The sequence below is a fragment of the Takifugu flavidus genome, chromosome 1, assembly GCF_003711565.1.
Source record: "Takifugu flavidus isolate HTHZ2018 chromosome 1, ASM371156v2, whole genome shotgun sequence".
In the NCBI taxonomy this organism is placed as follows: Eukaryota; Metazoa; Chordata; class Actinopteri; order Tetraodontiformes; family Tetraodontidae; genus Takifugu; species Takifugu flavidus.
Genome location: NC_079520.1, coordinates 10327258 through 10341252, shown reverse-complemented (window position 1 = coordinate 10341252; position 13995 = coordinate 10327258). Strand labels below are relative to the sequence as shown.

At 43.8% G+C, this 13995-nt stretch overlaps 1 protein-coding gene and 1 long non-coding RNA gene across 2 annotated transcripts; one reads left to right on the top strand and one right to left on the bottom strand.

The window, feature by feature from the left end:
• Positions 1-130: 130 nt before the first annotated feature.
• Positions 131-3460, bottom strand: dct (dopachrome tautomerase). Its single transcript, XM_057040980.1, has 8 exons — positions 2921-3460; positions 2560-2859; positions 2354-2454; positions 1760-1926; positions 1505-1684; positions 1293-1428; positions 990-1191; positions 131-378 (listed from the first exon to the last, which is right to left on the bottom strand). Exons 1-8 carry the CDS (start codon positions 3207-3209, stop codon positions 203-205), a joined length of 1551 nt encoding a protein of 516 aa, XP_056896960.1. The 5' UTR covers positions 3210-3460; the 3' UTR covers positions 131-202.
• Positions 1425-4281, top strand: LOC130530101 (uncharacterized). The gene is made up of 3 exons (XR_008951740.1): positions 1425-1890; positions 2360-2466; positions 3836-4281. It is a non-coding gene; the product is annotated as an uncharacterized LOC130530101 (long non-coding RNA).
• Positions 4282-13995: the final 9714 nt, after the last annotated feature.

The following is a 13995-nucleotide window of genomic DNA, read 5'->3' as shown; positions in this document are numbered from 1 at the left end:
GCGCTTGTAAAATAATGTTGGAAAACCATTTCCTGTGTACCTGCGTTGTATTCTGACTCATTCCAGAAACTCAGTTTGTGACATTTAGGACTAATAGTCTTTAAAGAATAAATCGTGATTTACATCATGGTCATGTCTAATTAACTTTATTCTTCATTCACGTCCCGCAGAACGCTGAAGAGCAGTTTCGCATTCGTGGAATCTAAGCCTCCTCTGTGTACTTCCTATTTGAGAAGTCAGCTTTTATCAGAGGTTCGAAGCCTGTGTTTCTCCGCTGGCGCATGTAGAGCACAAAGATAAGGAGGAGCACCAGAAGACCGATGAAGACTCCGCCCAGAGTGGAGCCCAGCACCAGCACCGGGGGCCCGCCGGCTGCGTCTGCAGGGATGAAGGAGAGGAGAGGCGATTAGAAAAGGGCTGAAAGGAAAGAACCCTCGGTCATTACTGAATCAGATGGTCGAACCAGCATTCCTCGCCGACTTGCTCCTAATCTGCTACGAGATCAGCAGAACAAATCCTGATTCAATCTTACATGAGAACCAAATAATGAGGCAAGTCATTGTCCGTCATTTTTGTTTTTTGCCCAAGTGTTTTCTTATCCGGGGGCATTTGGGAATCAATGGAATAACGGTGGAATAAAATTTGCTTATTTTCTTAAGGATTAGTGCAGAATTTAGTAAATCTATAAACGTAAATGATTCAGGGTCACATGAAATGCACTAACCACAAAACTTTAAATACAATTAGATTACATTCTTGACTCATCAAAATAGCAAACAAAATAACCAAAACTAGTTCAAGAGGCTTATACTGTGTAGATTAGTACTTTCAGACTCAGGCAGCCTTTCTCACATATCCTTTCTTCATGCTACAAGCTATGCTAGGCTTGCTCTAGCCCATAATGTGGGCTATTTACTGTAGACTTGAAGAAGAAAACGGCATATTAGCAAATTCCCCAACGTGGTGATTTTCTTTGCACACTGGCTCACCGTCCAGGTCAACAGCATATGCGTATCCCAGCTGCTCCGAGGTTACGTAAATCTCTTCGTTGGTGATTGGCGGGAAGAAGGGGACCATGTTGTAGTCCCTGTTGTGACCGATGGGAGCCATTTCGTCTGGAAAAGTGGCGTTGGACGGAGAAAACCGTCTCATCCACTCGTCAAAAATGGCATCAGTGAAGGCGTGGAGCACCTGCAGGAGAAACAGCGGTAAAACAGGGTGGTCTTTGAACTCAACACGGCCTCCAATGTGATGTTGTGGACTAAACCATATGCAGGAAGTCAGTGTCCCACCACAAAGATGGGGTCATTGGCCGCAGAATGGGCCAGGGCGCTGGTCCCATTCAGGAAGGAGTGCACAAGGTTGTGGAGGTTAGTAACAGACTCATCCAGTTCTCCGTCTGGCTTCTCATAGCCTTCCAACGCATTTCTGTCATTTAAAATAACATAGTTCAGAAATCCCAATGAAACTTTAGGATTCATTTTGTGGTGAAGCTGAGATGCACCTGAAACTAAAGGAGGAGTTGGTGAAATACGGAGGGCTGTCAAAGTCTCTGATTCCAAGGCAGCTCCTGACATCACTCATGTTGGGCAGAGAGATGTTCTCGGCCTCCATGATGCCCCTCTGGATGACGCCCTCATTGGTGCCGTTACAGAGAGTCACCAGACGGTTGTAGTCATCCAAACTGGAGCAGGCAACGGTTCCAACGTCACAACCGTGGCTTCACTTTGCAAATCATTGATGGATTAATAACGCTGACCTGTTGCAGACCACCCCCCATCTGGAGAACCTGGACTGGCTGCTGATGAGGGAGGGGTTGTCGGGATTTCGGCCTCCGAGCATCGAGTCAGTACAGACGTCGCACTCTCTCTGGCCTGTGGCAAAGTTCCAGTAAGGGATGGCAAAGTTCTCGTTGCCAGTCAGTCTCTACATGGAAAATGATATTACAATTATAGTAAAACTTCTGTCTTAGAACAATAACTGCAAACTGCCACTTGACTTAAGTGGCTCTAAAGAAAGAAATGTCAAGTAAAAGTGTAAATGTATACAAATGTAAACTTAACTGGTTCAGAGATTCACTTGGTTACATTTGATTGCTGATTTTGACATTAAATAAAGCTTTTAAAAGTCAATAAGTGAGTCTAGATCATCTCTCAATGTTAAAAACAAACAAGCAATCATACAAAGGAGATATATTCAGATTCAACAGCACTATCCTTGAATTCAACAGTGAATTAACTACTAACCTGGGTTGTGTTGGTGAACTGATACAAATCAAAGTTGACTGAATGTGTTTAGTGATGCAATTTGAGGCTGTTCATCAACTAATCAGTGAACTGATATTTTGATCTACCTGCAGCTCTCTCTCCAGGCTCAGCAGGTGATAACGGTGCCAGGTGATGAAAGCTGGTCCTTTATGCGAGAAATCGATGGCTCTGAAAGGACGACCGGGACCTAAACAAAGAGGTAATTCTTCCAGTCCTCATTTGACAATAAACTGAGATGATCTGCAATCACTTCATTGATGTTTGATCAGCGTGTATGAAGTGTGACGTTTACCCAGCAGAGTGTCTCGAACTGAGTAGTAATGCTGCCATACAAAGAAGTCGTAGATAGAGATGTTGGTGACCTGTGGCTCGGTTCCATTGGGCCCCAGCAGTCCCAGCCAGTGCTGCGTGGCTATCACATAGTCGGGGTGGATGGTGTTCTTGGCCAGTTCCAGAACATCAAGGAACTCCTGGAGCTCCACAGGGGTCAGAGAGTGGATGTTCTTACGCACCACAGGGGCCTTCCTCTGGTCGCAGTTGGGTCCGGTCCATCCAAATTTGCACTGTCCGCAGTTGTAACCCGCAAAGTTGCCTGAAAAACAGTCAAAATATTAAACCAAAAAAAAAACACCTCAACAAAAATCATCACTCACCAGTACACCTGCAGGTCTGATTGAAGAACTTAGTGGGCCACCTCTCTCTGTCGTCAACGTTCCTCAGGCTGTAGGGTCCTCCCCATGGCTTGTTGTCCACTCGAACAGACATGCAGCCTCCTCTCCCAGTCAGAGAGCCACAGATGTTGGCAGGATCTGAGCCCAGAGCCGGGCAGCACTGCTTGGACAGGATTCCCTCCACAGTGCAGCACACACGAGGAAACTGGGCTTCTGTAGCCTTTGGCCAGACGAGCAGAAAAAGAAAATACAAGCCCAACGCAGTCCACATGTTTGTTTCCTTCAGTCGGTGTTTCAGCAGCAAGAAATCGTCAAGTATCGGTCATAAAATGGTTGATTAGTTCCCCCGAATGAGTGTGGAATCTCAGCCTTCTCTGGCTCCCAGTCGCGTGCCTTCCAATTAGATTCAGTGATAGTTGAAACATACGTGGAAAAACAACTTTTACAGCCGAATCATGCTGTGTTCCACTTGGTTTCATGCACATTGAGAAGGCGGCTAAATGCTGCTCTTGCTTTTGTAGGAAAGAGGAGGATTAAGCTTCTGGTCTTGTGATGATCACCTGACAGCAGAGCAGCGAGCCGAAGTAAAGTCTGGATAAACAGGCAGAGACTGCCAGAAGCAACTACCAGGATCGGCTGCTCGTGCCTGCGATTTGTCCCAGATAGACAATAATACAGCTTTACAATCATGGTGGTTTATGCCGATCACGTCAGACAAATGTCAATGAAATGACCTGTTGATTTAATCAGCTTTCAAATGAGGATCAGGGTGATATTAAAGAATATAAAGGCATTCACTTTTAAAGTAGGACAAAAAAAAACTTTCTCTAAGGTCCTCAGAAATTATAACTCTCGATTTGATGAAGGTTTCATTTTTCCTTCTACTGACATTTATAGAACATAAAGAAGAAAGGACACTGAAGGCAACAAGAGGTTGTAGGAAAGTGGGAAAAAAAAGCAAAGAAATGTGCCAGCATCCACCTGCTCTTCAGAAGTATAAAGATCTCGTGGCTGTGAGAAGAATTATTGTTATTGTTGTTATTAGTATTATCTTTAAATGCTATTGTATGTAGATTTTGAGTGTTTGAGGAATGTTGACAAGAAAAGAAGAACATGAGAGTGTTTCGTAAAAGTGCTGAAGCTGCTTCCAACCAAGCCCAGCACCCAGATGTATCCTGTTGGTCAAGATTAGAGAAGTTTGTTAAGATGTCAGAAGACAATGAGTTATGAGATCCTGTTTAGACACCCATTCTGTTTGCACCAATAAAAGAGGTGAGCGAGCAGCAGACGAGCAGAGTTGACAGAGGAAGCTTGAACTGCTGCTCAGCTCTCCCTTGCAAGGACTCCAGTTGTTTGCGTGGTTGATCTGAGTCTAGTGAACGAACAGCGCGGGTGATCAAAACTTCACCCTCACATGGCTCATCTATAACTCTGCATCTCCACAGTCTCTGGTTTCCAGGGAGTCTATTGGGGAAGGCCACCAAGTCACCTGTGACCCTTCAACAGCTGAGGTTCTAGAATCTCTGCACAGAAGAACTGGAGCCGGGAAGCACCATGTTTAAGAGGGTGTGTAGCTGAAAGAGGCACTCTATTGTGGTGCGGTCATCTTCAGAAGATGGGGTGGTGGTGCTCTCAGCTGACGCACGAAGCTGTGCATGTGAACAGCTGTAGGATCCTTCATCATACAGAAGAAAGGCCCCGTCTGCTCCTCATTGCCTTAGTTGACATCTAGCTCATTAATTGTTCTATTTCCATGTGTAAATCTTTTAACAAGACTTTTTTTCCTGGAGGATTATTATTATTGTTTCTCTCAGTGTTTGTATTGGTATCTTTTAAATAATAAAATTATTATTGTTACTTTTATTATTCATATTGTTGTTGTTGTTGTTGCTGCTGCTGTTATTAATGTTGCTGTTATTAAAACCAGTATTTAAAATATATGTCAATGTCATATTAAAAAGAAATGAAATAAATAACGTGAGGTTAGAAAACAGTTGCTGATGCTGTTAAAATGTTTCTCATTGAGATAGTTAATTGCATTTCTGTAAGTATCCTTGTCCTAACTACGTTTTCAACAGCCGATGTTTCATCACATCCGCCTCTTGCACATTTCGGATTTGTTTAGATTTCCACAGCAGGCAAGACGAGAGACTGGAAATGCAATCAACGTTTTCCTCGAAACCAATTGGAATGTTTTGTTTTTCATTCATGAAGACGCGTTTGATTCATTTGATTTCACTGACGCTGCTCTCTGTAAATGACCCAGATCTGCTCCCCAGCGGGATCCCGGCATTCATCAAAGAGGCTTTCAGATGGGAGAAACTCCTGATGGCCATGTGGGGCCTTGAAGCATTCCTCTGGGCTGCCATGTGACTCTGAGGGTACAAGCGCATCGTGGTCACCCCTTATATTCCCACTAACAATGCTATGCATATACAGTCTTTATCAACAAGCAGCCCTGTTTGTGTTCTGGTTTTATAGTCGGTCTCAAACATTCATACTTTGAGACCGTATGACCGTGAAGGTAACGAGCCTACTGGTGTTTAATGCTCGTGATCGCAGACGCAGTCGACAGTTCTAAAGAATTTGACTCTAAGTAAAGGAATGGTAGATTCTTCAGGTCAGCCGCTGACTCCCAACCTAAAGTAATACATAAAAAAGACAAAGCTGAAGAGAGAAAGACTCACAAACCAGCAGAAACTAAAGAAAACTCCAGCAGTGATGGGATCACACATCTCCAGAGAGGATCACGGCCGTGTTTTCATCACTGTAAGCTCATCCAAATGTTGTACAAGAATAATCACTCACTTTAAAGCTTTATTTCCACACTTCAGTCATAGCTTTATTATTTAATTTTAATCATGATGATTTAAAAGTGAAAAAGTTCAAAATAGATAGAAAAAATATGTAGCTGATCAAAGAAATACAGGTTTGGCTGTTAAGAACACACAGGGGGCTGTAATCAAAACATAGGATGTATCAAAATATAGGCAGGACACAAACATGAGAAAAGTCTTTAACACACACCACACACACATACACACACTCACTGTGAGGTTCAGTGCACTCAGCAGGATTAAAGGAGAAGAATTCCTGGAAATATTCCACTGGAAACATTTCAGAGGAAAATATTTAACACTTATCTCAGGGAAACCTAAATCTGTAAATGTCTTTGGAATGACTGAAAAATGTGACTCTGGTGATTCTCTGAAATGACCAAAACCTCTTTATTATTGATCACAGAGGTGGCTCGTCATGTGAATAAACCGGACGTGTGTGGACGCTCTGTACAAAGCACTGACACCACTGCTGACTCTCTTTCATCAGTGAAAATCTGGCTTTTTTTTTTTTTTTAAAGTTACAACCTTTGCACTTACTTTTTATTATTTTAATGTTTATTTTTAAGATTTCTACACTGCTTTATAATATAGAAAACAGAATGTTGACCATGTCCACTACCCGGCTGTCATCCAGCACTGATACAGACACAGAACCCAAGACGTCCTCAGTAGCCGACGCCATGGTGACATAAGGAGACGTGACGTCTTTATGAAGAACATAACATACTTCCAACACTAATGATTGTAGATTTTATCATGACCTTTCACTTATTCAATTTGCTGCACTGAATCTAGAGATTTTTATTTGTATTTTTTATACTCTTTAATGTACATGTGAACGAACACACACACACACACACACACACACATCTATTCTGTAATTTGTAGTACGGTTACTGACAAAAGTAACTGGGCAGCACATGATCATAGGATATAATATCATATTCAGCCTCCAAATAAATTATATATTATTATATTTAAACTGAATGGGGACTGTAAAGACTCTGCTGATATTCTGGCGTGAAACTGACCTCTCGGTTTGGAGGCAGACGTTTCTTTTCTTTGCATTATTGTGACAGGGAGGCTCCTCTGCTCCAGCGTGTGTTAAAACACATTGAATCGATGCTGAAACACAGGATGGTGCCAGAGAGCTGCAGCTCAACGCCACCACCACACGCATCTGCACGGACCGCAGGATGAAGGCGCGAGGAGAACTCTGTTCTGTTTGCAGAGTTCAGTCAAATATTTAGCGATTTCATATATTTTGATTTTTATTCTTTTTTTTAACAAATCTAAGAAGTTGGCAGAGTGGCAGGATTTTCCTGTGCGTTTCACACTGACCACTGAACTGCGTCATCTTTAGTCTTTACTCAGGTGCGCGTGTAAAGAGCATCTCTGGAGGGGGACAAATTAGCCCATTCTGTTAATGGTGCTTCATTCAAAGATGGAGGTGATTATTCATGCTTTACTATCTATTTATTACCCAGTGGATGCAGAAATGACGCTTTGTGTGCGCATTCAGAGGCACAACCGGCTCCGCATATGTTCTGCAGAAATAAGTGTTGTCACAACAATGCAAGACCTTTTAAGATGTGAATTAAAGACACTCTAGAGACATTTTCAGAGAAGGAAGCCGAGTGTCATAGAAACTGCTGCAAACAGGCCATATGCTTATTATGCCTGTATTAAGTAGCCTGCTATTATGTCAGTAATGACGGGTAATAAGAAGGGCCACTCCACAGCCACTGGTGGGCTTTCTGGGTTCCTCCTCCATCTTCGTGTCTGTTTATTGAGCACACATTACGCAGACTATACATATTTGTGTCCCTCGACCCTAAACAATAGTTTTAAAGGATGTTGAGTGGGGAAAGATGGTCCGATGAATGAATGCTGGTTGAGTCTTTTCTTAGGTGGAAAGTGTTTTAAAACAACAGAATAATCATGGATTTTCATTCGCTGACGTTTGATGCTTTAAAACAGCACATATTAAAATTAATGATTCGCGCGGCGGGGGGGGACCTGTTTGATTTCAAAAATGCTCCGGAAGAGGATTTTTGCATTTAAGCTTGAGCAAAGAAAGAAAGAAAGTCCTCCACTAAAACATATAAAGCGAGTGTGCAAGACATTAACAGTAATAAGACTGCTGGGTTTTTTTTTAGTTCCTTTCGGGGTTTTGAAAGAAAGGCTGACGGTAGGGAGGCAGGTGCAGTGCCGGCGAACATTGATAGGGGGCAGTGTTGCTGTTCCTGTTGGCCTCGGTGGACTTGAACCAGTGCGACTATAAATGTTTGCATTTCCTTCAGGATGCTGCAAGAAATATGCCATGAAATAGTCTGGGATTGGCCATCTTTGTACTTTAAGTGTCACCATTTCACATCTCAACCATGCCAGGCTGTCGGTACAGTGGGATGGCCGGTATGCAGTCGAATGAAATGACTCCTGTATAGATTTTAATCCTCTTTAAGGCTTCTTTCCATCTCCAAATTTATATTTAGAGGCCACGTGTGCACGTGCACTAGTTTTTTCCCTTCAGTTTAACCCACTTCTCTGCCACATGGATTAAATTATTCACTGGAAAATCAGATTAATAGTGATGCTGGGAAACATGCTCCAGGTCAATTATTTGGAAGATTCCAGTGATATACTCATTACAGTATAAAGCCAATTCAAGGACAAGCTGCATGAAGAACTCTGTTGTAGATTAATTACCATTAAAGGTCAACATGCATTCAAATTGATCCAGTTTCATCAGTATGAAGTGCACATTATATGGGAAACCTATAATGCTCATTACATGCGTTGAAATTAGTCTGTCCTAATTACTAATCAGTCTCTTGTACCATTAGAGATGGAAATTAAAACTACAAGACTGAGCCCTGGGCGTCATTCACCAAGAATTTATTAGAGTTTGTGTTAAAACTAGTTTTTGGCATTTTGGATGGGGGGTGAAAGGAAAGTGAAAGGACAAGAGGTCTCACTGTTAATGACCTGAAATCACTTTATACCTGGATGTGTGTAATCTATAAGACATGTGGTTCATGAGGAGCAGTGAGTGTGATACAGTCTTCTTTTCAAAAACAAACTATACTGTTTATTTCACCATGCCCCAATCGGAATATTGGCTAGCCCCTGCCTGATTCTTTCTTCAGCGATTCCCGCCCACCTCTCTGGCAGCTCTCAGCGATTTACATTCAAGCATAATGCCGGCATTAGAGGAGGCACAAGGCAGCCCTGATAAGTTACAAAGTGCTCCAGGGGTAAACCTCGTAAGAGAGGGTTTGGAGTTATTTACAGCTTTCAAATCCTTCAAAAATTCATGTCTGGCGGATGAGATTGGTTTTTCAGCCGATGCTCTGCACACAAAGCAAACACAATAGGTTTGGAGGGTGTTTAGCTGTAAATGACCAGATGACATTAATTCTAATTGACTGATCCCATCCCATGCTTTAGGACCAGCGTGTGTGATACTGCTCAGGACACAAGGGTCCTGTCAAGACCCACTGTTGCACACAAAACAGGGAGCCCGAAATTGGCCCCCAGAGCCGAGGAACACAGAGGAACTAAAACTGTTATTTTAAATGCAATTTAATTTTCAATGAAGCAATGCTTAAGTTGCACGGCATTTCCTATTCAGAGATATGTTTTGACTGTGCCTTCCTCATAATAGGAGCCCTCAAAAATTGCAAAGCCATAACAAAAGCAGGTTAAAGGCAATGGAATTCTGTCTTATCAGAAATGCTCCCTGTACAGTTGTTCCATTTGAAATGCATTTAATTGCAAATAGAAAAGAAGAGAGAGGAGGCCAACAATGTGAGGGTCTGAGGCATTTTTCTCATCTGCTGTGAGAGAGCGTATTCAAATCTAAGCAGGCAGACAATGAAGGAAAGGAATCATGCTCTGAATAGCCTCTCTCTCCCTCCCTCTCTCTCTTCTTTCATTCCCCGGCCAATTCTCTTTCTTCTGTGAGGGACGGGCTTTCTCCTCACGACTCAAACTTCTTCACCACTGTAGAACAACATATCCACCTGATCGCGCGGCGGTGGCACGCACGCGGTCGCCATTCATGGCGTCACTGTGGGAGATCTGCGTGGGCGTCCAGAGACTCCTGACAATCTTCCTGACATTTCCCCTGACTCAGAGGTGTTCACCCACTTGTTTGACAAGCACGCCACTCGTCACCTCCAGTGGCCCCGTCCTCTGCAGCCATGGCCGAGCTGTGACCCAGGCTCCCTCCCTCAGCTCTCCTCCACCACGGGGAGCGGATCAGGGCGGGGGGGGGCACACGGTGCACCTTTGTTGGGCCGTGTTGGGAGAGAACACCCCCAGCAGACAGGCTGACAGTCTCATGTGGGCAGAAGAATAAGTTGGAGCAAGAAAGTGCAGCCGTCAAACTTTCCAGAGCGGTGCTAGGAATTCTATTTTTCTCAACAAAGATTTATACATATTTATACATGCCCAAACACTGATAGGAAGGTGCTAGAAAAAAAAATCTTGGAATTGCAGAGGTAAACTATATGTAAATGCCATAAAGTAATAGACTTGTAGTGCAAATCACACCGTTTTATCTTTAATTTTGCTTTCGTACCCTCCCCAGTCTCTCCCCCCCATCCTCTTTCCTCTGGCTTAAAGGTGCATCAGAGATATGCATTTAAGCATATTCAGAACACGGGGCGTGAAATTAAATGTGTGGCAGAGTGAGAAAAATATACAGACGCTGGAGATGCCTTAAAAATAGTCATTTATGCAGATGGAGAGGAGTGAAATCATTTGCAATGGGATGACCCTCTCTCCAAGCATTTCTCCCCTCACTGTTCTTCCCTAATCTTGCACTGTATCTTCATTTTTCATTGAACTCGCCAGTTTGCTGCTAAGCAGCCTTGTAGATAAGGCAAAGTGCTAAAAGGAGACGACAGAAGGAGCTCAGTGGGCCCGTTTCTATTGCACTTTCACCCAAGGCAATGGGCAGAATTTAACGGATTCCTTCCAACATATGTTTTTGCCAGATAAGTAAACAGTGTGTGTCGGAAATGAAAAAAAAGCATTTGCAATTTAATGACATTACAGCTCCCAGCTTAGCCCGCCGTGCTGCGAGGCGAGGAGCAGAGAAAGGGGAGAGCGGAAGAATGGAACCGGGTGTCATCAATGTTTTTTTTTCTGTTGCCTTGCAAGAAGCAGCACCGAATTCTTCTTATTCTTTTCAGAGCCCTTTCCTTCCCCATCTCCTCCTGCTCTTCAGTTCTCTTGCCCATACTTTCCTCCTTTTTGTTGGAGTACAATTATCTATTATTTTACTCTGAAAATGTGCCTTCTCCTGCCATTCTGCCTTCTCCAACATGCGATTCTCTAAGAGTCTCTGAGTTAAAAATGCAACAACACTGGCCGTGGGTCCTCCCGGTCTCTCTGTCTCTGTCTCTCTCTCTCTCCCCCTTTGTCCATCTTCATCAAAGTGCAAAAGATGCTTGGCACAATAAAGCAGATCGAGTCTCAATGTTCAGGGCTAAAGTGAGGACCAGCAGTACGCGATGACTTGGAGAGAAAGCCACCTCGGCGTCTGAATTTCACTGGCACTAAATGATCCGTTCATCCTGTGAGAAACTCAGTGATTTCCCTCTTTTCTCCCTGCCGGCTGTCAGGCAGCTGCCTTATTATAGAAGGCTAATTGTGCAGGAAAGCAGATTATGAGAGAGGCAGGATGTACTCCTTGACCATGTGCTAATGTGATGACAAGTTTGGGGACCCTCTAAGCAAAAGGCGTCGCACGCCAGGGCACTTTTGGCACTGGCAATAATCTGCCTGTGGTATTAACTCAGCAAACCGGCTTGTTTGAGTATGGATCAATCGCTCGCTCATTATTTTTACAAGAAAGCTTTATATTCAAGGCGCTTTGCTGGTGTTGATCTTTCATTAACCGTGCTATGTAAATGCACAGGCAATCCCTGTGTAAGGGATACGTCACCCCGGGGCCCAGGCTTGCAGAAGCATGTTAAGGACAAAAAGGGGGCAGGAAATTTGGGTCAGTTGCCGTCGCCAAAACTTGAATTTCAGGTTTTGCTTTAAGCCTCTGCTCGGCTATTCTGTTTTAATGTGTTTTTGTTTGGTGATATTATGTTTTAAATGTCTGCCCTGGGGCCGTCCACCAATTTGAGAGACACAAAAAGCTCCGTCTCAGTGTTACATCCAGGCATTCCTTTCACCTCTGTAATAGCTGCTGGCTGCAACATTACACACACTGCATTCACTCACGAGCATTTATCCTCTCCCTGTGCACTGATTATTGGGGCAAAGGTTAGATGAGTACAGAACAAGGCGATGATATTTCAGGACACGTGGGAAATGGTTCTGTGTCCTGGTTTTACAAGTGTCCTTTCCTTGGAGGGGAGCGTTTGAGACCTCCAAAAGCTGGCCGAAGCTACTGCTACATCTGAATGTGTGCTTGCATGTGATCTGGGTAAAAGCTGCAGACTGGTTCAGGTCAGAGCGGTGAGGAAATATACATACAAGGCTCAAAGTGTGAATAAAAACAAGAGCACATGAACTCCAATTTGAATGTCGGACACATCCAACTTCCAAAATAGTAGAATAGACTGTGTCAGTCTTAAATGTCAACAGACGCCTGCAATAATTGCTGATTCTGAAGACAATCTGCTACTCACTTTTCCTATGATGGTCTAAGTTGTCATTGTAAATCATTCAAAAACAAATGACAAGTTTTAAAATATTTAGCAAAGTGCAGTTTTCTACTCCTAAACAAAAGCCCAAAACAAAACACTTGATTCGGAGCACATGAATGAACACTTGTCATGGCTCTGACTCAACCAGGACTCTCATTTTAATGGTTTTGATGCTAACCTGCACTCGGACTCGGTCATGACCACCTCCAGACTGATTTGACCTGAGATTCTGCCCACTGGGTGGTACCTGACTGCGAATTGTGCCGTTAGGGGACAGTGTGGAGTCAGCAGCTGGCTCTTCCTAAGCCGGTTTATTTATGAGAGCAAAAAGGACCTGACATGTGACACCGGCTCCCGAATCTGCGCGGATTCAACTGGCTGTCAAGAAGCATTGTGCATCAAATTAAGAGGGGAAATATTTCAACCTGTTTACTCATTTCCTCCAAAGGCCTACACATACAAACATCCACAGCACATTCACGCTGCTCAGACATCTGCTCGGCTGACAAGAGCTTGTGATGCGCACGCCATGAGAAAGAGTATTCTGCCATATTTGGCTGCATAGTGCACTGGTGTGGTGAATGACGCAACAGGAAAGCCAACCTGACAGCACCAGACAAAGGCTCTGCATGTCTTTTGCGCCCTACATACATAAATCTCTAATTATTGCGCCAGTGTTGGGTATGTATATATATTTATACACCTGTCTGCGCTGGTATCAAAGGGCAGCTGTTGACTTTTAAGATATTCAAGTTCATTTGTGTGTCTTGGGGAAGTTTGTATGGATGTCACCTTTTTGCTGGTTAAAAAAAAACCTCTGTTCGAAGGTTTCATCATATGTTGAAAAGGACTGTCAGGGAGCAATATCCCACTCGACCCATTTTATTTCCAGTATGCAAACAACTCCAGGGTCCCCCATTCAAAGGGGAAAGTTCCGTCATCTGCTGCAGAGCCGTCACATTTGACAGTTCGAAGTCAGTCTGCAGCCTTTGTCGGCTTCCGTTCGTTAATTATGCTTCACGCACACGTTTAATTGCAACTGTAACTTACACAGAGAGATCTGAAGAAGGGACTGGAGTAAAACCACGAAACCTGCATCCGCAATGTGAAGGAAAGCACAGAGCAGAGGACCTCTGGCGCTCGAGAGATGGGTAGAGATGGGTGTGTGTTTGTGTGTGCGCGCGCGCCTGTGTGTGTTTGTGTGCGTGCGTGCGAGCGTGTCTGCAGGTACTTCAGCAGCTCCTGGCCTTGTACGGTTTTTTGTTCGCGGCACAGTGCGAGTGAAGGCCAGACTTTTGATTGCGTTCCCTGTTCCACGTCCTTTATCCCCTTTCATCCTACACACAAGCAAACAAAGCAAGTGTAAATACAATGTTGAAAAGCCATTCCATTCACTGTAACCCTTTTTTGTGGCAAAAAAGAACAGATAAATTCCAGTGCACAATATAACCGGCCAGGGCCTGACAGCAGCGGAGACCCCCGCATGTCTTGTGTATGAGGACCATTCATAATAGATTTGTTCTGAGGACCTTCGCGTTGCTTCACA